Source organism: Chaetura pelagica, unplaced genomic scaffold, assembly GCF_000747805.2.
Source record: "Chaetura pelagica isolate M959 unplaced genomic scaffold, ChaPel_1.0 scaffold346, whole genome shotgun sequence".
In the NCBI taxonomy this organism is placed as follows: domain Eukaryota; kingdom Metazoa; phylum Chordata; class Aves; order Apodiformes; family Apodidae; genus Chaetura; species Chaetura pelagica.
The window spans coordinates 1,547,159-1,568,963 of NW_009953797.1; the positions used below are offsets into that span (position 1 = coordinate 1,547,159).

Genomic DNA, 21,805 nt, shown 5'->3' on the forward strand with positions numbered 1-21,805 from the left:
ATTATCCACCCAGGAGCAGCAACACAACTAACACTAGAAGCACCAAACCCCACACAAGACATAGCCCTCTTTTCCATCCAGAGCAGGACACACCTGCACCTTCTCTGGGGTGCAGGACCCTGCTACCAAATGCTTAGGTTATGTCCTTTATATCATTAATTAATAAGTACACCCAATTCAGCAGATTAAAGTGATGTTTGCTATATAAAATAGGAAGACATTTCCAGTGTCTGCTTAGATTTATTTGCAAATATGCACCTCAGCACTTTGGTGGGCTAGAATACTGTACTTTTGGTAAGTAATTAAATTGATGTGATTGATCCAATATAAATAATATAAAAAGTACATTAAGCAGAGGGGTTTTTCTGCTGCTATATAGGAAAAAAACCATAAATCTGGGATCACTCTTTTTCACAACTCATTGCCATGAGTGTATGCTCTTTTGTTATTTTAGCTGCAATTCTAACCTGAAGCGCTGGGCTCCTTTGTGCTATACTTAACCACTTCAAAATTAATTTAATCAGAGCACAAATATATGCATTTTACAAGAGGAAAATAAATTACAAAAATAACCTGAAAGATTGACAATTTCAAAGATACTTATTAATAATACCTTTTTAGAATCAAAGCCTAAAAGGAGCCTGATAATGAACTAAAGTTGTATTAAAACTTCTGGTTCCATATCCCTTTACATACAGCTTCAGTTATGACATAATAAAAAAAGAATTAATAATGAAAACAAACAAACCACTCTCTATCTTGAAAATAACTTGGGGGCATGTTGACCTGTGATTTGTGGTTTCCCAGCCAGAAACATTTCAGATTATTTCTGCATGCAACACACTATTCAGAAGTAATTTGCCACCCCAGTCCCTGATCCAAGCAGCTGAAGCTTCAGCAAGCTGTGCAAACATTTTGTTCTTTTCTGTTCAAGCTTCTTCCCTACTCTGCTACTTCCTTTATCTGTGTCTATCTACCGTTGTTAGGACTCATTTTCCCCCTCTTATGTTATAGAGAGACCAAAACAGATAGAAACTTTGACGCCCTTAATACTAGAGAACTTTATCACTTTAACAAAAGAACTAACAGTTACTGAGATGAGACACCTCCAGTGAGACTTTAAAGAAATTTTAAAAGGCAAAACAACTGTCTTATGGTGCTGCTTTGTTGCATGACATGAAACTACCACCAACACTAAACTCATTTCTGTGCAAGCTGATACATATTTATATAGGGAAAAAAAGCAATTTAAGTAGTACCTTCTAAGTAAAATAAAAAAGACCCATAAGTCTTACAGGAAACTTCAGAGAAAATAAAACTCAGCAAAAGACTGAAGCTTTACACATTACTTGTTTCTGTTATTAGTTACCTTGCAGGATGGAAAACGCCACGCTTCTGTGCTGCTTCCTTCCAACAGGAACACCAGCAAAGTCTTTATCCAACAACAGAAAGCCAGATGCTCCAAAACTGCTAAGCCTTAGCTCTCACCCCAAACCAGAGAAAATGGAGGTTCATGAGTAATGGAGCAAGGCTGATTATTCCCAGCTGCAGCTGTGAAGAGCCTTTGGGAGGTCACCTAGCAAACAGCCCACACCTGATTTAGGTGCAAATCACTCACTGAAGCTGATTCTTTCCAGCTGAGTGAAAAACTGGCATCACCAAACCAGTAATTCCAACTATTAAATAACTGTTTCTGGTAGAACAAATACTGGCTTTATTTGTTTCCTAAAAATTAAGAAAAAATAATAATTAACTGGGGCAACTGCTTGTATGATGGAATCTAGGCTTCTAATACAAGTAACACAGCTTTTGCTGGACATAGCAGTTTTAACCACCCTTTTCTCCCTCCTCCTTCTCCACATATTCATTTTTACCTTCAATTTTGCTTCTCTTCAGAGTTTTCTTCTACCTTTGCCTTGCATTTCCCAGAGTTGCCAAAGGATGTGGATTCTTTGGGAAATTTCCAACAGGGTCCCCCAAACTTGTTGTATTTAGATCTATCTCATTGATTAGCTTTCTACAACTAAGTTCAAGTTAGCAAAAGAAAATAAGGTCTGAGCGCTGTGGTTGCTGTACTGCCCAGTAACAGATTTTCCCCTGAAAGCAGTGCTGCATTTTCCACCAAGCCAACAGCTTTTAACATTTCTTAAAGGAGAGGTATACCCAAATTTGAACAGATTTTAAGGAGAAATTTGTTTTCTGTTTCAGCTTACAGTTTAAACTCAAAGCCATGTCAAGTATTTTAAACAGTCATAACCATTCCTTTTTCTGCTTTATTTTTCAGACTCTCAAGCTTATGGAAAGGAGAACTCTCAAGCCTAATAGTAAGAGCCAAATCCTCACTTGCTGAAACCTGGGATGATTGAGCCCTTCACTGGAGCAATGCTGATTTACACAGGTGAGAACCCAGGTTTAAGTGTTTTATTCTATCAGCAGACTAAGCAAAATTGAGTTGTTTTGCTAAGACTTCATCTACAGTGCAGCAACGGTCATAAAAGCAAGGCAAATATTGGGATTTTCACTTTGCAAGACAAATATTGCACAGGTGTAGTTGTAACTCAGCATAAAAACATTCTATCAAGTTTCAATTCTTAAATTAAAAAGCACATTTACTCTTTTTTTTCCATTGCAATAGGAAAACATGACATACTAAGAAAGAAAAGCGGTGCATTCTTCAGATTGCAAGCAGATTGCCCGTGTATTGCAAGCAAATAGAAGAAACAGTCACAATTTTGTATGAAAATAAAGTAATTTCTAAACTAATGGATCAATAGAACAAGACACACTACAAGTTCTGTGCCAGAGATGTCACTTTTGCAAAAGTTCATCATCAGAATAGCACGATAAAATGAACGTATAGGCACTCAATTTCCATTTCATGTACAACCACCTTTGCAATGTAAACAACCTGGAGGAGCAGGAATAGCTGGGATCATAACTTATTCCCATTATTAAGCACACTCAGGGGAAAGTTCTGTTGCAAATCAAGGGCCCAGTTAGGTGTCTGAAGTTTTCGGGAATTTCTGAATTTTTTCTATTTGAACTTGCCAGATATTAAAAGTGAAGAGTCAAATCTGCAGGTGCTGTAAACAAGCACAGCTCAGTGAGAGCTTTGAGCTTATGCTTATTTACATCACATGGAAATTATATTTCTTACTTTTCTGAGTAACTGGGCATGTGTATATCTATGCATGGGTGTGTGGTGAATACAGTCAAATGCTTTGATGTGTAAAAATTAAGACATAAATATAAAACAGGAGACAGAATATGGAAATCATACATTCTGCATTTACTTTGAAAACTGAAAGTTATGGGGAAAGAAGCATTGTTTATGTTCAAGAAGAACCTTTTGATTTGCTTAAACAATCTAAAACAAAGCCACCATGACATGAAATATTTAACAGCTTCCTGGCATAGCTGACAGGCCCAAGCTAGGACTTGCTAACTTTAACATAAATTAATAATTACTGGACAGTGACAGATCCATTTTGGATTCCTACTTTAACAGTTTAGACTCTTGTGCAGCAAAGCACTCAAGATGGTTAACTTCAAGCAACTCAGCAGTCCTAGGGAGTTTGGTGAGCTCTCTCACCTGCTTAAGATTAGCTAAATATTTAATTTGAGACGATCACTTTAACTCCACCATGAGTCAGCAAAGCACTTCAACCTGTGCATAGAGCAGCTGCTTTCCACAGGGCTTACACACATGCTTAAATACTCCTCTGAAAGAGGACTGCGTGGTATGACTGATTCTGTAGATCTGAACCTACAGAGCATTTAAACAGACAAGTTCTATTCTATGCATAACCATCAGTGAGATCCAACATTGTTTATACGTTAAACCACACTTCCAAACTTTATAGCATGTGGCAAGACTAAGCCATGAGAACATTGGATATAGAAAATGTTAATTGCCAAAGTATACTAATATGGAGAATGTTAGTTAATCCTCAAAAATATTGTCTCCACAATTTATTCCACAAATTCAGGTCAGTTTAAATTACTCCGCACAGTAGTTTAGACTATAAATTTAAAAAGCTTTAATATGATTAGAAAGTTATGATGCCTGAGTAAAGGAGGGTTTCAAGCCCCTGCTCTGAGCCTTGGTGCAGCCAATGAACAGCGTGGAGCAGCTCGGCGAGGCCCTGACAAGCTTGTTTGCTACAGCGCTGGTGCCCAGCCGGCGGCAGTGTCTGCGCTGCCGTGCAGCAGCAGCAGCTCCCCACGGCTCCTCACCATCGGGAGGGGAGGAGAGGACGTGGCTGAGCGATTGCCTCATGCTGCTGAGGTGCCCAAGGGAGCTGCTAACCCAATTCGTGCTCTGGAGGATGCTCAGGATGAGGGGCGATGCATCCTCCCTCTGATACCACTTGGGTGGGGAGCATCTGCTCCAGCCAAGCCCTAGTTTGCAGATAGCTTCCTTGTTGCTACACAAGCATCCCCTTGCACCTCTTCTGGAGCATGTTCCTCTTCAGCTGCTCAAATCTTAAATTGATAATAAAAATTAGGGATTTTTCCAATATAAATAGTTGCATGTTCTCCTAAGCATCTTTACAGACACCAAGGTGTACATAGACTCTCTGTAAAGCTATTTCAGCCATGGCTAATTAGTATATACATGGAAGGCGCGTAAAAATCAAAGAAAGAAATATCTATGTTTTCCTGTGACCACAGGTTTGTTATGATAATGGTAAGAAAAGATAACAGTAAGAAAAAGTATGACAAAAGAAGAAAGAAAATAACCTCAAGCATGTGTGGGCCAAGTCTCTAAATAGGATAAATTTAGTCAGCTGACTAAAGCATTATTCATTTTTAATTAGTTTGAAGCAAATAGCGCAATTTGTGCCAAGCTGCAAAATCAGTCTTCACAAGGAACCAGCATGACAACAGAGAAATTAATCCCTGCAAGAATACTCCTTCTGTAAGCTCACCATCAATATCCCTCACTTGCAAACTAGTATGCCAAGTATGCTCTTCCAAAAGGCTGGTTTTGTATCACATTTCGACTTTTCTTCCCTACTGCTTAAACTAGAAATGTAAACATTTGGGGACTTTTATCATCCCACAAACATACCTGATGTGTAATTATGCAAATAAAATTAGAAGCAGTCAACGGAATGTTTATTTACCCAAAAGCCTGACCCAGATTGCCTGATGACCTTCTTGGGATGTGAATGCACTTTTGCCTCTGTTCAAACACAATTTTTCACATTAACGCTGGCAGTGATTTTGCTGCACCAACATCTACAGCCATTTCCAAATAGCAGTGCTGTAGTAAAGTGAAGAAATAAAGCTACGAAGGGAAATTACAACCTAGCTATAAGCTTGCATTTGAGAAGACACTAAATTATCCCAATTCTGAAAGACAGTGATGGTCTGCTAGCAACAGTGTGCAGGGGGTTGGAGATCAGTTCTCTTGGGTATTCAAACTTCTATTTGTAAAGGAAATAATGTGTTTTGGTTTTGATTTTTTTTTTCATATGAAATTGTACTAGTAATACTTGCAGAACAAGACATTAAATTCACTATACATGTTACTCTTTGTCCTCTATTTCACAAAAAAAACCCAACAAATGCATTTTACAGCCATTTCTACCAAAATTATGGACATGGCCATTAAAATGTTTCTCTTCATAAAATCAATGGGAAAAAAGTAGAGCTGTGCTTATAGTCATGAGCTTAGCCTTGTAATTCAGGGATACGACCTGAACAGAGCACACTGCATCCACTATGCAGCAAATTCCTTGAAATCTTAAAGAAAGAGATGGCACCAGAGCACTCAGTCACTGCAAAGCCATTATCTCCTGCCCACTAAAACTCTTTCTTTTCTTGCTTCTTTCAGCCATTGCTTCCTCCCCATTTTCAATCATGTACACAAGACACAAAAAAAAGCTTTCCCCTTAACCTGAAACCTGTTCTTTATCAAAGCATCTATATATATAAAATATACATCATATATATAATATATATATAATATATATAATATATATAACAAAACACAGAAGATTAAAGAAAAAGAGCCACACAGCATAGCAGATATGTAAAAACAGAATTAAATAATCCTGTGCTTAAGCTTAGAAACTGTGTGGAAGATTAAATCCTTGTTTAAAGAGAAAAGTTCTCCTTTTTTCCTGTTTATTGTCATATTGTAGTTATAATTCACATTTAAAACTTTTATTACTGGTACGCTAATTCCAGCTGTTAGATTTTCTTGAGTAAACTGCCATCTTGACTATAAAAGTGGGTTTTGGGGAAAGGAGAGATCTGAGCATGGTGAACTTTTCTAGCAATAAATGGATATTGTTTTTTATCTTAAAAAAACCCTCAAAAACCACCAGTAAGCATTTTTAAATCCACAGAAAAAAATTGTACTGCCCTCATTCCCAGTAACTGGTCTTCTTTGGCACTTGAGAACGATCACAAGTAGTTTGCCTTTTTATTCATATAGAACAAAATTTACAAAGTCATTCATACATTTTAGGGTTTTTGTTTTGTTTTTTACTGACTTCGAAAATTGGGAATATTCAAAATACACTTTTACCCCACTTCATTCTTTCATTATTTACAGGTATATACAAGAAAAAGTTAAGAGTTTTTGTGTTGGGTTGTTTGTTGTGTTGGTTTTTTTGTTTCTTTTAAATTTTTGTATTAAAAAGCTCTGCTGGTTGTTTTACTGTTTGTTTCTCATCATATGGATGTTCCATGCGAGGGCTCCATTGCTTCTGGAATGACTCCCCCTGGCACAGACTGAAATGACATTGGGATCGGGGTTTTCACGGGACTCTGACGAAACAGTCCTCCATTTGGTGACCTGTGTTTACACTGTATGGAGGGCATGGTGGCTGAGCTGCTCAAGGGCAGCGGCAGGTTGCTGCCGGAGGCAGCTGTGAGTGTCCTGCTGGCACCATGAGTTGTCTGTTCTGGTAAAAAGGTGGTGACAGACAGTTGTGTGTTCTGGTATTCGCGTACCGGCTCCAGGGTCTGAGTTGGCTGCATGCCACCAATCTCCAAGGCTGAGATTTCAATAGATGCTGGAGAGATTTGCTTGTGGGCTATGTCTTCATCAATTAAACTGTTCATGCGTCTATGGACCTGCTCCAGGTTCACTTCTTTATCCTAGTAAGGAAGAAACCAGAACAATTATTTCAAACACAATCTCAAATGCCATCCAGCCCTCCTCCACTCCCTCTGTGTAACCAGAGCTGCTCTTCACTCGTTACATCGTTTTGATTTCATCTATGCCTATGCAAAACCTCAAGGTCTGCCCAGCATCTACAGCAAAGAAACACATGCTGAAGAAAATGCCAGCTCAATCTCAAGCTTAAAAAGGCCCTGATGTTGTCAATCCCATCCCCTTGGAGGTAAATTGATGGCTCTGGTTCAGCTAACAGGAGCTGGTACCATGGACCAGCACATCCCACACACTCTTAGCTCACCTTGCACAAGGCTGGGAAAAAAGCATATGGCGGGCAAACAAGTGAACTCCAAATTCCAGTGAGCAGCTTGCCACCTTTTAATCTCAAGATAGGTCATCACTGTCTCATCTAGCTGCAGTGTATTTTCTGAGGAACATGGCAGTGAAACATGGCTCACGGCCTTGCTGACTCCAGGACAGCTTCTTCATGTGCCAGTTTACTGGTGAAGAGGTCTTCTATTCCCAGCAGGAAGCCCTGGGTTCTTTACATGACTATTGACCTATTGGAACAGCACTGAGAGACCTACTCTGGAAGCTGTGGGGAGGGGACAGTTCATTTGTGGTTTTTTACAGTTGCATGACCAACTACAAACTGTCATCTTGACATGCCATCTAATAAAAACTTGTATCTCTGGTCAGAACTTGGGAAAGCAACGCTGGTCTTTAGAAAATCCATCACCAACTTTTGAGAAGGCACTGACTAGAGGTCCCAGACTGGTATCATGACAGGACTTTCAGCACCATTTGCTCAACATGTTTTAGTTTCCAGGAGGAAATATGGCCAAAGAAGGTGCCTTTAAAACCTGGAGCAGCAAAGACTTACAATGGGCTGTTTATCACCTCAGTGCAGCATTCTGGATGCTCAAATTGGAAAGCAACAAAACTGGCAGGACAGAGGCAACCACCTGGGATGCTGTATGACTGAACTGTAATAGCTAGCATTGTATTGCAAATAAAAAAAGGTATTATATCATTTCTCTGTATTTCATAAAGCACAGCTATGATATGCAGTTGTAGTTATTTGATGCATGTGTAACATACAGCAGACTAGCACCAAAGCATCTATAAAAGCCCAGCAACCCCAGAACTAGAGAAATTCCGTAGTCTGGCAGAAACCTGTAATGACACTGGGCAGTTAGCAGAATCCCAGCCTAGCGAACAGGACTACCTGAAACTTTTGTGTTCCACTAATCCTCGATTGCCCACAGATCCGTGTGTTCTTAGTTGTTAATTAATGGAACACCAGTAGCTTTACAGATGTTATGATTCACACACACACACACAAAGTTCTGGGAACAGAGACATAAGAGAAGTATAACATGCCACTGCCACCCATTCCTTATGATTTTTTGAAACTGGTGTTCAGGTGGGACACAGGGAATTATGATATTGTTCCAGTGGCATCCACTGCTATGCAACTTTGCTTTCACCTGTAAACTGACAATCAAGCCAACTCCAAAGGCCTTGATTCCAGCCAAGGTCAACTACAGATTTGATTGCAACCTTGTGATTTAACACCACTTCTAGATTACTCCAGGACCATGATCTCTGCCTGGATTTGGAAATGAATTAGTGTTACATAATGATGAATCCAAACCTGTGTTCTGAGCTTAGACTAAATCCCTATTGATTTCAACTAAAGTACAATTGTTCAACAATTACAGGACTGAGCTGCACATTGTACCTCCTTTGTTAATCAGTAGAAAATTAATACCTATTTCATTTACATCACAAATCCATCAAATGCCCAATGAAGCTCCCAGGAACCCTGGAGATATCAACTTCCTCACCAGAGAAAGAAACTGTATTTTTTAAAATACTGCTTTTTCAGCCAAAGCCTCTAATGAGGTAACACTGAGTTAGTGAAACTTAATGGACAATAAATACAAAATAAACTTTTGTGTCAGAAAGGGACCACTCAACCCTTGATCAGATAGCCCCTAAAGCTGCCTCAAGCCTTCTTGCTGTACCTCACTTGTCAGGCTCTTCATTCACTAAGTCAGACAACGCACCAAGCAGACAATAACATCAAGGCTCTTTCATAAACTCTGTAGCTTGGTAAATTAAGGATTTGTGGTATAACAACCAGAGGATTACATAGATTTAATTTATAATTGTAATTATTTCTGTTTCTTGAAGTAAAATTGTGGACTGGAGCTAAGCATGAGAAGTGTTCTTTGATTATGCCCTCTTGGGAGTAAGAACTCTACCTCCAGGGGCAGGTTCCCTTTGTGCAGCCATCTGGCCCAGTGCTGCCAACAAAATTCTACTGACCCATCATCATCAGCTACTGCAGCGTATGATGGCACCCATGTCTAAGGAAGCTGCCTTCCAGAAGGCCCATCATATAATGCTTCTTCAGGTACCCTGTGCTGTTTCTTTTTTCAAAAACGCTGTTAGCTTTGATTTAGACTCTTAGGTTGAGACTGTAATTATCTGGGACCCATATTCTTGCTAAGCCCCTACTACAAAATGAGAAAAAAAGTTGAGAAAATAGGTTAGACCTGAGCAAACACTACATCAAGTTTCCCTAAATAAGACTATGGAAAAACGTTCATGGCATATTTGCATTTTTCTGAGCTTTTGCACTAATGCTTTTTACAGATCATTTCAAGAGAAAATATACATAGACATTTTTTGGTATTTGTTTTTTTTTTCATTGCAAGCACATCCTCACTGCATTCCATCCTGCTTTGCTACAGGAACAAATATAATGTGACTGGGATAACTAGCCAAGCCAGAGGGAAATCAGAGTTTCAATATTTGCAACAACGCAATTAATTGTTTCCAGAAGAAAAATATATTTGTGACTGAAGTGTGCTCTTCGTTTGGAGCATCTGTGCACAAAAGGTCATGAAATCCAAAGGCTGAATTAATCCTGGTTATGTATTTAGCTTAGTTCTTTTAAGATGTAAACACGAAGAGCCACAGATGAGATGCTCTTAACAGACATCTCCTCGTCCAGATCATAGAGGTCATTAAGGATCACATTGTTTGGAAAGTCCAACCCTGGGACAGCAATCCTCAGAAAATGGTGGATTTACAGTTGCTAAAATAGAAACTTATGTTTCATTGTGGTGAAGTTTTCATCACTAAAAATCCATATTTTCCATACACAGATATAACATTTGATCTACTAGAGAATACTTTATGAAGACAATTTCTGTGCTTATTAAGATCAGAGAAAACTTTTAAAGGGTTGTAAGAGCCCAGAATTCACATTGTTCCTTCTTTTTCTTGTTAAAATAAAATGTTTGTAAAGGTTAAGGAAAACAACTCTGTCTCTGAGGAATAATAAAAACATGTTTTTGAAGGTTCTTCCCTTTTTCTTTGCCTCATTAGATTAAGAGCAGCTGAATAACTAAATGTCAAACTCTGTATTAAAATATCTTAATGCTGAATGTTTTTTGGAATGCTTTAAGAAAACCCTAAGATAAAAATTAGAACCCCTTGAAAAATTAGAATCCCAAGAAAATTGCCAAAGATTTCCAGAATTGAAAGATTTGAAATAGCTTCATTTGACAAGGCAGAATTTCAGAATTTTCAAATTCTGTAAACCTCTTATTTCTTTTATTTAATTGTTCTCCTGGAAAATTCAGGTACAAAGCATATTACCAAAAGCAACAAGGTAAACGGAAAACGGGTTAAAAAATAATAAAGCCAGAAAAACAAATCTTAACAGTTACGTTTTTGCTTCCTTGTCAGTTCAGTGTTCTCCTTTACTTTTAGTTTTATATGTCTCATTAAATATGACCTATTTGTTGCAACATTTAAGCACTTAGGTTGTATTTCTTTCTATTTCCTGAGGCATTTTCAGCTTAATTGTGAAATGGGAATGTAACATTGCAAAATAATCTCTAGCTTTCTGATGCTGTAACTGTTACCCATTTTTTTTCATTTCTCTATGACAAAATTAATGAATTAAAATTAATACATTAATATAAAACAATGAATTTAGACTTTGAGCTATAGAACAGCAAAGGCACATGCCCTGGCAGCTGGACAGGAAAACCAGGAGCCATCGTTGAGAATGGTGTGCTGATTTTCTATCACGAGACTTCTCTTATCCAAAGGACAGTCCCTCGGGGGAAACCTAACGGCTTTTATTCACAGAGGTTCCTGGCTTCTGCTCCTCTGAGCTCCACACTTAGTAATTCAGTATGCAACAGGTATGTTACCAAAGACCTCTTTCTTCTTTGAATTTAATATGCAAAACTTTAGTTATTTATTTAAGTATGTGACATCTCACATGTTTCATGCTAATTCAACTTCACTTTTCATATATAACTACATTGGATAAATATGTATGCTTGTGTTGCAAGGAGATCTAATATTTTTCATTTGCTGCCTTCATAATTCTATTTTCAATATTAATGTTGTACTCTAAATAGATCAGTGAAAAAATTAATCAGTGAAGGTAAGAAAAATACCATGTGAAAGAAAATGAACTGTAAACAAAGGCTTATCCTCCTCAAGTGGAAGAAAAACAGCTAAGCAAACATTTCTTCTGGTTAGGAAAGTTTCTTATTCATAAATAACAATTTAAATGTTCTTCTTGCTCAATGAGTTGGTGTTCTGGAAGGGCAAATGAAGGGCACGTTTCTGACACATCCCAACCACTTGACTGTGAGCAACAGGTTCAATGGCCTGTGACTGACAGCAGGCGCACTCCATGGAACCATGGCAGGGATCTGAAGGACTCTCACCAGTATTATCTGGGAACAACTAATCTTGCAGGACCACACCTGCAAGAAACTATAACTCCATTTCAGGACTCATCAAGTTCGGCCTTATCATGTGGACAGAAATTATGACAGGATATAAAGACAGGATGATTTAGAGAATTTTTATTTTTATTTTTTTTTCCTAGCTTAACGTGTGTGGCAGTGTGTGAAAGAGTATGACACTACTTGGGAGGTCTGGCGTCAGTTAACATTATCAAATTTAAGAAACATCTCACTAACAAACGCTCAAAAAGGAAGGCTGGATATCTGCAGAAATCTGATGCTAAAACTATGTCAATGCTGTGATAATCGCATCTGCATCCTACACATGTAAATAAACCCACACTAGACTAGAGAGAAAAAAACCTGATGGTTCTGACCCTAAATAACAAATGCTAAAAATTTAGAAATGTAACTGATAAGGCAGACAGGCACATCCACCAAGGGACTTGCATGAATGCATCTGTGCCTCCCAGTCAGATGCTGATAACTGTGCCAAATATTAAAAGCCTGTTAATGCAGTTTTTAATAAGCCTCAGGAGTTATGAAGAAAATAACGCCTGAGATCTTTTGAAGTAATATAGACTTAATAATCAATCATGGCACATTTCTGTGCTTCTTGTTCATTTGTTTCTGTCTTGGGTGACGACATGAAGGATTATCTTTCAATGAGGAATAAAACCAAAACATAAATGTTAACATTACATTTTCATTCTACGAAAGAATGATTGGGAAAAAAAAGGCAATTCTGTGATTAGGACTGGGATTCAAAATTTGAGTCTAGGCACAACCTCAAACAGACACTTCCTCTTCTAACATTGATCAGGTCACATGCCAGTCCCTCTATCATCCACATTAAAAACCTCTGAAACCCATAAACGTATGTTCAAAACCACAAGTATCAGCAGCGGTCATGAGACACAGACTGCTGGAAGACACAAATGTACCCAGGTAGGCAGAAAGGAAGTCTCTGAGACGCTTCAATGCACAGACAGACATACCACATAACTGAAAAACAAAGCTGAGCAATAAAACTGAAACAGCAAGGTTTCCATGCCCAGGTACCCACAGGCTGTTCTCTTCTTAGCTCAGTGTCAACCCACAGCTCCACCCAGCTACCAGTCCATGGGGTGTCAGACATCACAGGCTCAAACATTTAGCTTGTTAAGGGGAAATGAAAAAGCAGCAGCTCTGCATATGTACATTTGTTTAAGATGATTTTGAAATTCTGTATTCACCCAGGTTCATTACTGCAACTACTACATATGTAAAGTTGTAATTTTAATTTATTCTAGGAGATTCTGACAAAGTGGCTAAACCAGACATAATTGGCTTGCTTGAGGAGAAAAAGCAGCAATAATATGTGCAATAGATATGCTGCAAAACAATGAAAACACACTATGTTGTTGTATTAATACAAAGAACCACGTTTTAATACGACTCAGTGTGCCACACTCATTATTCTAGAGATTCCACAATTGACAATGCAGTGAAATGCAGATGAGTAAACAGATGCAGTGATGATCTGTGTTTGCTGTCATTAATTAACACAGGCAACTGAACTAGTCAAATAGCACTTAATGTTACATAAAATTTGCTGAGTGGTTTCTGAGTGTACTCTGATAGATGCTGATTTGACCAAAACAGTACCGTATTAGAAGTTAAGTACAGATGCACCTCAGGAATCTACTTGAAAAACTACTTCTATAGATAGGCCCAACTCTGCAATCAAGCTTCTGCTCTTTTAAGTGGAAAATATACCATGTATTTTAAATTAGCAATTAACTAAGTTATCATCCATAAAACAGCTGTTAGAAGAATGCATTGAGACTGACATCAGTTGAGTGAGGTCCAGCAGACTGTTACCCAATTTTAAGAATACAAAGCTGGAAGTTTTGTAATGTATTATTAATTTCATTCAATCTTCAAAGAAACAAAACTTCATAAAAAATTAGGTACAAGAGGCCACCTTATTCACTAGGAGGTGCTCTCCTTCACCAGAGAGCAGAAATACTTTCATGAAGAGACAGTAAGATTCTTTCCCATCTAAGTGAACGTGAAAAGCTGTGTGAAATAACAGAACACTGCAAAGATCATATGAACGTGATAGAAAAGTATTTTAAATACATTGCCAAAGTTTATTCCCAGCTACCTACAGAAAGAAAATATCTATAATTGGTGAAGGTAAGAAACTGTTACTGAAAACCTAGAGACCAATGAAGTAACAGTGACTTGATACAAAATTACTGTAAGTATCAAGGAGCTTCATGAAGCAGTCCATATCTTCCCATACTTGCATTGCCCCCTCCCTCACCCAGGTGGGTTCATCTAACCTGAAATCACATCTAGTAATTCTAAGGATGACTGTGACTGCTGCAATATCCATGCCTGTGAGCCTTGTCCAGAAATGCACTGGACAATAAGCTCCCACCAGGCCACTGAAGCTGACAATGCACATCAATTAAAACCAGCTAAACATTTGTTTTGTTTTTATTTCTTTCCCATCAGCTGCACCTGCGTGCTATGGTGCTGTATGAATAATTATGCAGGACACACCACCAACAGGACATGCATGGCACATCAGGTGACAGCAGGTAGCCCCACAGTCTCTTGCAATGATCTGCTCCCACATTCACCAAATCCAGGAAAAAGTGCAATCACAGAGAAACACTGCCTACTCCTCACAACCAACAGCAGACTCAAACCCACAAGGTCAGAGGCTGTGATAACATCCTCATTTGTTATTCAATATGAAAGGGGACATTCAGCCTCCTCCTGAGATATTCCAGCTTTAAAATCCTTACCAACCTTGGTTCACAACCATTAGAAGCTGGTACCTCAATTACAAGGAAAATTAATGACTTGTTCACATTATACATGTTTCCACAGTTTTCGTGAGGTCAAAAATAAACAGGACAGGAGGAGAATGCAAAGAAACACTTTTCAACACAAGAAGCAAAATGCAGTACTGAATGAGAGCTGGTTGATGAGCATGCCAATGTCTTTGCAAAGGAATTATTTTTGGAGAAAGGAGAACTTGCACATGGAGAAACCTTTACTGTACACACACTAGATGTATTGTGTTAACTGGCATTTCCAGCAACACAAAGGTTAGGTTCAAGGGGAGGTAAATATGAGGAGAAAACTAGCAAGGATTTATCTGTGCAGGCATTTTCAACAACAAACCAATTATCTGTATGTTTATTATAAGTTCTCACCATGCTTCTGAGGCCCAGCCTCACATCATTGGCCATCTCCAGACAGAAAGTGAAATGATGATGTGGGGAGAAAAAAAGAGCATCAAGATAGTGAGCCTAATATTGTAATTAGTATTTCAATCTTTTTAGCAAACATATACTTCTTACTTCTTATACTTCTGGTTTGAAATAGCAAATTATAGCCAATGCAACCCAAGAGGATGGCCCTGGAGAGGGTGGTGTTTGCAGAATTCAACTACATCTAAAATTACCCTGTGAAGAGACAGATTATTCTTCTACAAAGTAAAGATTAAATTCATGATGGTTCTGTTCCAAAACTCACTAAAAATTAATGAAGTCTTTACATTGCTTAGTACAACATTTAAATCCTAAATTACTATCTAGTCCATAAGGGATGTAAATTTTCACTCTGCTGATCCCAAAGCAAAGCAATGCTACCCTATAACAGTTGGATTTACTCTAATTGAGCATCAGGCATAACAGATTGCTCTATCATCATCCTTCTTCACCATTTCAGCCTAGTCAAATCCGAATCTCAAAAGTTCCCAATTTTTCCTATTATGCCAAGAGTAGAAGAGACATTTGGCAAAGGAGACACAAGGAGTTGCTTCTACAACCTGTTTGAGACTCAGCAATAGCTATCTTGCAAAGCCTCTCCACTCCAGCTACATGAAAGCCTTAGAAAACTTACTTCTAACTATTAGCCACAAATATTTTAATTAAAACTTGAATTTTGAAAAGGTTTCTGCACCCCTATTCAGTATTTTGGAAACTGCCCAAGCTCCTATTTTGACATGAGAAAAGACATGGCTAGCCAAATCATTAAAATAACTCAGCTTAATAAAAATCTGGCCACTGGTTTCCCAGAAGAGAACTCTTGGATACTGAATACTTCTGGAGAAATGGTAGTTGTTGAGTAAATCCAAGTATGTCTCTTATATATATGTACTTATAAATATTGTTCTGAACTTATGGAAAATCATAAACAAACCATCAAGTTTAAAAAATAAACTTTCCACAACATTAGTGCCTTTGATTCCTAAATATTTTGCTAATATTGAGCACAGATTCTTTCAGGTATTATAAAACAATTTAAATTCAATGGATAAATAGTTTTATAAATCTATAGATCTATAAACTGCCTGCATGGTGAGACACTGGCACAGGTTGACCAGAGCAGCTGTGGATTCCCCATCCTGAAAGTATTCAAGGCCAGGCTGGACAGGGCTTTGAACAACCTGGTCTAGTGGGAGGCGTCCCTGCCTATGGCAGGGGGGCTGGAACTAGAGGATCTTTAAGATTCCTAACCATTTTATGATACATTTTACAGTAAATTCAATCTTCAACAAATCACTTCAATGTAACTTCCACCTTATACTTTACACATGTTGTTTCAAAGCAACTTAAGTTTGATCCTACACCACTAAAATGAATGGAAGTGTTTGGGTGATCTGGGTCAGATTAGGATTACACTCTTACTTAGTTTTACATACATGTTTAAACACTTAGTTGAATTCAGGCCTAAAGCTCTTTCTAAAATCACAAAAATGTAAAAAAAATTTGAGAAAACAGTAATATTTTATGGTTTTTTATTTTAAACTTTTAGTGATTTTGTTATTACTGAACATTCAATACCCCCTCAAAAAGTCAACTTTAAAATACCACTGTAGGCTGTGATAAAATATACAAATATTAGCTCTGTAAACATTGTGTGAAGAACCTAAAAGAATCTGACACATCAAGGCTCCAATTCAGTAAAATAGTTAAGCTCAGGCCAAGCATATGAGTAGCCACACAAGTTCTCTGGGACAGGTGATGTAACTTAAGCAAGTACTTAAATTCATTTCCAAACTGGAACTTAAAGTAAGTTGCTTCTTTCTGACTTCCCTGCATGACAACATTCATTTTATTCACCTTATGTCTGTTCATTTATTTTATTTTTTTCTCCTCCTTACAGTTAATGTAAAGTACATTCAGATTATAACCCTAAGAATCTCATTTGCAGGGTTAACTTACATGACTGAGAGAAAAAACAAACCAAACACAAAAATCCCTTCTTTGAAGCTAGGGAAATATGCAGGAACCAAACTCAAATGCTGTAATACTGCTTTGGGTAGCAGAAGCCTGGGTCCAGTGTCATTAATCATGCGGATGACATGTCACTTTTAAATCCATTACAGACTTGACTGAAATCTATGGTGATCAATAGCAAGAGTTGACTGATTTAATTGGATTCTGCAGGAGCACACTGTGACCAGATATCAGGCTATCTGCTTCACTGCTAGGGCCTTTATAGAAAAAATGCTGTTTCTTCACTCATATAAAAAGCCAACACCAAGTTAGTTAAGATGCCCTTCCAGCTATTATAGCTTTCTGTACAAGCAATTAATATAATACATCCTTTTTTTTTATATTTTATTTAACTGACTCCTCCAGCTTGTACTTGATCATGAAACAACATTAAACTTTGCATTCAGGGATGACTGATTCCTAACATCACTTTGCTGATTTAAAAATGCTAGTTCAATGATGTTTCTCAGCTTCTTATATTCAAAACTAGTTTGAATTCCTAGATGGCATTAAAATGCATTGTTTTGCCAGTGTTTGCATTATTTATTTTCCCAAAAAAACTTTATTTATTCTTAGAAAAGAAGAATACAATACAGTGGTACAAACACATTATCATTTATATGCAACTGAGCAAAAAATGTACAAAGATTTCAGACATGTCATAAAAATACAGAAAAAAATAATTTAAAATAAAAACAAGATAAAATATAGAGGACATGCAATGAAGGGAAAATAAAATATCAGTTTGATGATCTCATGTTTCCTTTGACTCTCAAAAGGAACCATCCCAGGAGAAATCAAATTGTCAGATAAAAAGAAAACACCAGAAAGGACACAAGGTAAATGAAGTGACAAAGAAAAAGACACAGAAAATGAAAATATGGTGAAAGCTTTAATAATCAAAAACAACACTGCTGACACCATGCTGAAGGTATGGAAGCCTCAATTGCCGTGGAATAAAATCTGCTTGGAGAACTGAAGGAGATGAATATGGTACAAACCACAATTCTTAGCAGTGACAAATTTTGATCCACTGGTTATCACAGTCTTCTAATAACAATTTTCACTACTGCTAAAGCTGAAACTATGGGGTTTTGAGGTAGGCTGGAATTTGCATATCATTGAACATGGGAACTTAAGGCAGATCATACAAGGCTGTCCTGGACTGAGATACAGGTTTTCTTTCTTTCATCCTGCATACTGCCAAGATAGCTGTGATATTTTAGAGTATTTTTGCTACCTGACACTATCCTATAGAGCAATAAACCATTGCAGAGTCTAGACTTTCTGGTATTCAGTAACATTTTAAAATTACTGTTAAGCTACGAGTGGCAGGAAACAGGTATGATAAAATGCTGTTAATGGTACACAAGTCTGTTCCCACTCTGGACAGTATCTGAGCAGCTGCTGCTCCCCATTTTCAATAATTTAAAAATAAAAAGTGGGAACAGAAAAGTGAAAAGAGTCTACTGAATAAAATTAATTTGCAGAAGCATGAGAATGTTAAGAAATCACAAACAAAGCTGTGAAGACTGTGTTAATAAATTATACATTTGACACAAGTTATGAGGCAATGACTAGTAGCAACTCAGGAGGTGGAAAATGCTATTCCTTAACCAGTAAAAATCCAAAAATCTTCATGCACAAAATTGGCAACACATTGGGTCGTTTCTGAAACACACTGAGAGGAGTAGCACAGCCAGTTTGCAGAAAATACATTTCTAATTTATAATAGATATTATCTGAGCTAAGAAAGAATAAAACCAAGATACCAAGATACCATTGGTATCAGTCTAATTTTGTATTTCAAGAGCTGTATCAACAGCAAGTGAATCAATATTACATTTTATGGAAGACGCAATAAGTATCTGTTCCCAGCAAAAAAAAAGCATCCTGTGTAAGTGATTAGCTTTCTTTGATGTGGGGTTGCCTGTTTTGTTGTTTTTAGTGAATACACTTTGTGCACAGTAAGAAGTCTGGGAATTCAACTTTTTTTTTTTTTTTTTTCCATGAATAATATATTTTATCTTTGCTTCTAAGCTTTTATTGTTTTGGAGTCTAGTATGTGGATGACCTAGGAGTGCTTTCCTAATAGTTCTGAAGATATCTCAGAAGTCATAATCTTCAAGGGGAATAGTACATCACAGAAAGACACAGCCAATAAAGCACAGAGGATGCTGGGGAGTCCACTGCAGTAAGCAGCTACACTTGATCATCATGACAGCAAAGATTAGAAAACTGTCTTTCAGCATGTCAAATGGAATAAAGGATTCCAACCACCTGATGGTGTGCTGAAACCCTTGGCAGTTAAATGATCCAAACTATATTACAGCTTGCTGATATCACAAAATAAATGCACAGGACTCACATGAAATTATATAGAAATCAGAGATAATTATTGAAAGCTCATCATTTCTATGGTTTCAATAACTTTTATCTGCTTGCTTAGTTATTCAAAAGAGATACAGACTGACTGAACAGAGATTCCAGAATAAATATTAATTTTCATTTCTTGATTTACAACTCTCCAAATTTCTGAAACTTACCAAAGTCAAAAGATTAGGTATCAGTATTGCAGGCTGAGTAGCAGCCATGTAAATTGAAGAGTTTAACACACAGAGACAGATGTATGAGCTGGCTAAATTTCACTGTGGGTATAGAATGGCTGGCTATTGAGAATAATTAGGAGAGGATGATTATAAATTCTAGAAAATCTGATTGAATAAGATGACCAAATGTAAATTTTCCTGAATTAGAAAATAATAAGGGCACTTAAACATTACTTGGTGTCTTTCCAACTTTAACAGATTACAAATTTGAGCCTTAATAGAAGAATACAGAAGGGTGTTGCAGCTATACATTTTTACTGATGTTGGAGCTAATCTCTCTTTAGTTAACCTGATTTGATAAGGATTACATGAAGAATTAAAAGGGATAACATTAAGATTCTTACAGCAGAACTCATCAGAAACATTTTAAAAAATATGCTTCAAATAGAATAAAAATATTTTGTTATCAACATCTTGAAAAAGAAAACCAACACAGCCTTCACTCTTCTAGCAAGAAATTTCACTATTCCTTGCATGTCAGAATTGTGAACAAATGGCAAGCGTGTTTGTGGGAAAGTAAACAAAGTCCATCTTTCCTGGAAGTTTATCTTAATGAGCTTACTTAATGGATAGAAACAACACTTTTTTAATATATTTTTTTTTTATTTTTTTTTATTGAATGGAGCAGATTTTCTTAATAAAAAATAACCCAACTGGAAATAAGTCTCCAGCTGACATAACTGTCAATAAGGACACATAACTCTGCCTATACACTCTCTATGAATGTAGATCAATTAATGTCAAAGTCCAAGTTATGCTGGCAGGTTTCAAGATAGGCTTCCCATTCCACACAGTTCCACAGTTAACACCACTTCTCACACTTACTGTAATTAAGATTTGTGATTTATACCACACAGGCATCTGAGTCCCTGAACACCTCAATGTATTGGCTCAAACTAAACTCCACAAAAGCCGCAGGAATACAAAGTAGAAGAAAAGACAATGAACTGGCAAATATCAACATCTTAACGTCATCTGAAAACATTTCTCCACAGACTGTGCAAGTTCTTCTACTCACAGACTTGACAAACCCTTGGCATACAACACAACAGTCTCTAAAAAAAAATAAAATAAAAATTCTCACTCTCCCCAGGCAGCTGCATGGCCATCTAGCCCTGTCATAAATCTGACAGGCCAGCTGTGCACCGATCTTCCCCGTATCTCTGCTTTTTGAGTTGGCAATTGTTGGCAGGATACAGCCCACCAAGTGGGCCAAGCCAAAGAGAGACTGTTACACAAGAGCCCCACAAGTTATGACCACTCCTCATTCAACCTTGAATCTACTGTCACTTTCTACAATGGTTTTATAAAGCTTCTAAGAGGGTTAGCGTCACAGAAACCAAACACTGCCTCCTTGTCCTCTGCCTCATGAGGTGATTTCTGCATGAGGCAACACCAAAGACTCATTTCAGGCTGCAAGAAAATCAGCCCCTTCCGTGACCTCCACAAGCTCCGCACTTCACAGAACAAAATGGCTAGGAGACAACAGAGTTCCCACAATGTTTAGGCAGCATCACAACACTCGTGTTTCGCCAAAGCCTTTCTAAAAGCAGAAAACCTGCAGCAGGACTCAAGTTTGAAGCTGTTATTGAAGAAACGGCTTGGCTGGAGCTGGGAATGCAGCTACCGGGCAGGCTCCACGGTCTTCCCATGCTCTGCGCGCCACAGCTCGGGCATGAGGCTGCTGCGGTAGAAATGCTGGGCGGCACACGGTGCCAGGAACACCACGCGCGCTCTTGGGAAGCGAGCCCCGCGTTGCTCTCAGGCCCCGAGCACCGCCCATCCCCGCTGCCCAGGCCCGGCAGCGGGAGCCCCGGGCCCACATCCCGTCCCTTCCCAAGTTCCGAAACGTCCCAGCTCCGGAACCAGGTCACGCCGCTCCTCCCGCGACCGGGTTTCCTCTCCTAGTTACAGCCGCCATTGGCCGCCCAGCCTCAGCCCCTCCTGGCGAGGGCACATAAACAAAACATCTCGGCTCATTAATCTACC

The 21,805-nt window shown here is 38.1% G+C and overlaps 1 protein-coding gene across 1 annotated transcript in view; it reads right to left on the reverse strand.

Annotated features, from left to right (window-relative positions):
* Nucleotides 1–6,687: 6,687 nt before the first annotated feature.
* The window catches only part of GRID1 (glutamate receptor, ionotropic, delta 1), a 536,004-nt gene continuing 520,886 nt past the window's right edge, over nt 6,688–21,805 (reverse strand). The window contains exon 16 of the mRNA XM_010001117.1: nt 6,688–7,116. Within this exon, the coding sequence (XP_009999419.1) occupies nt 6,688–7,116 (429 nt within the window). The remainder of the gene's footprint in view (nt 7,117–21,805) is intronic.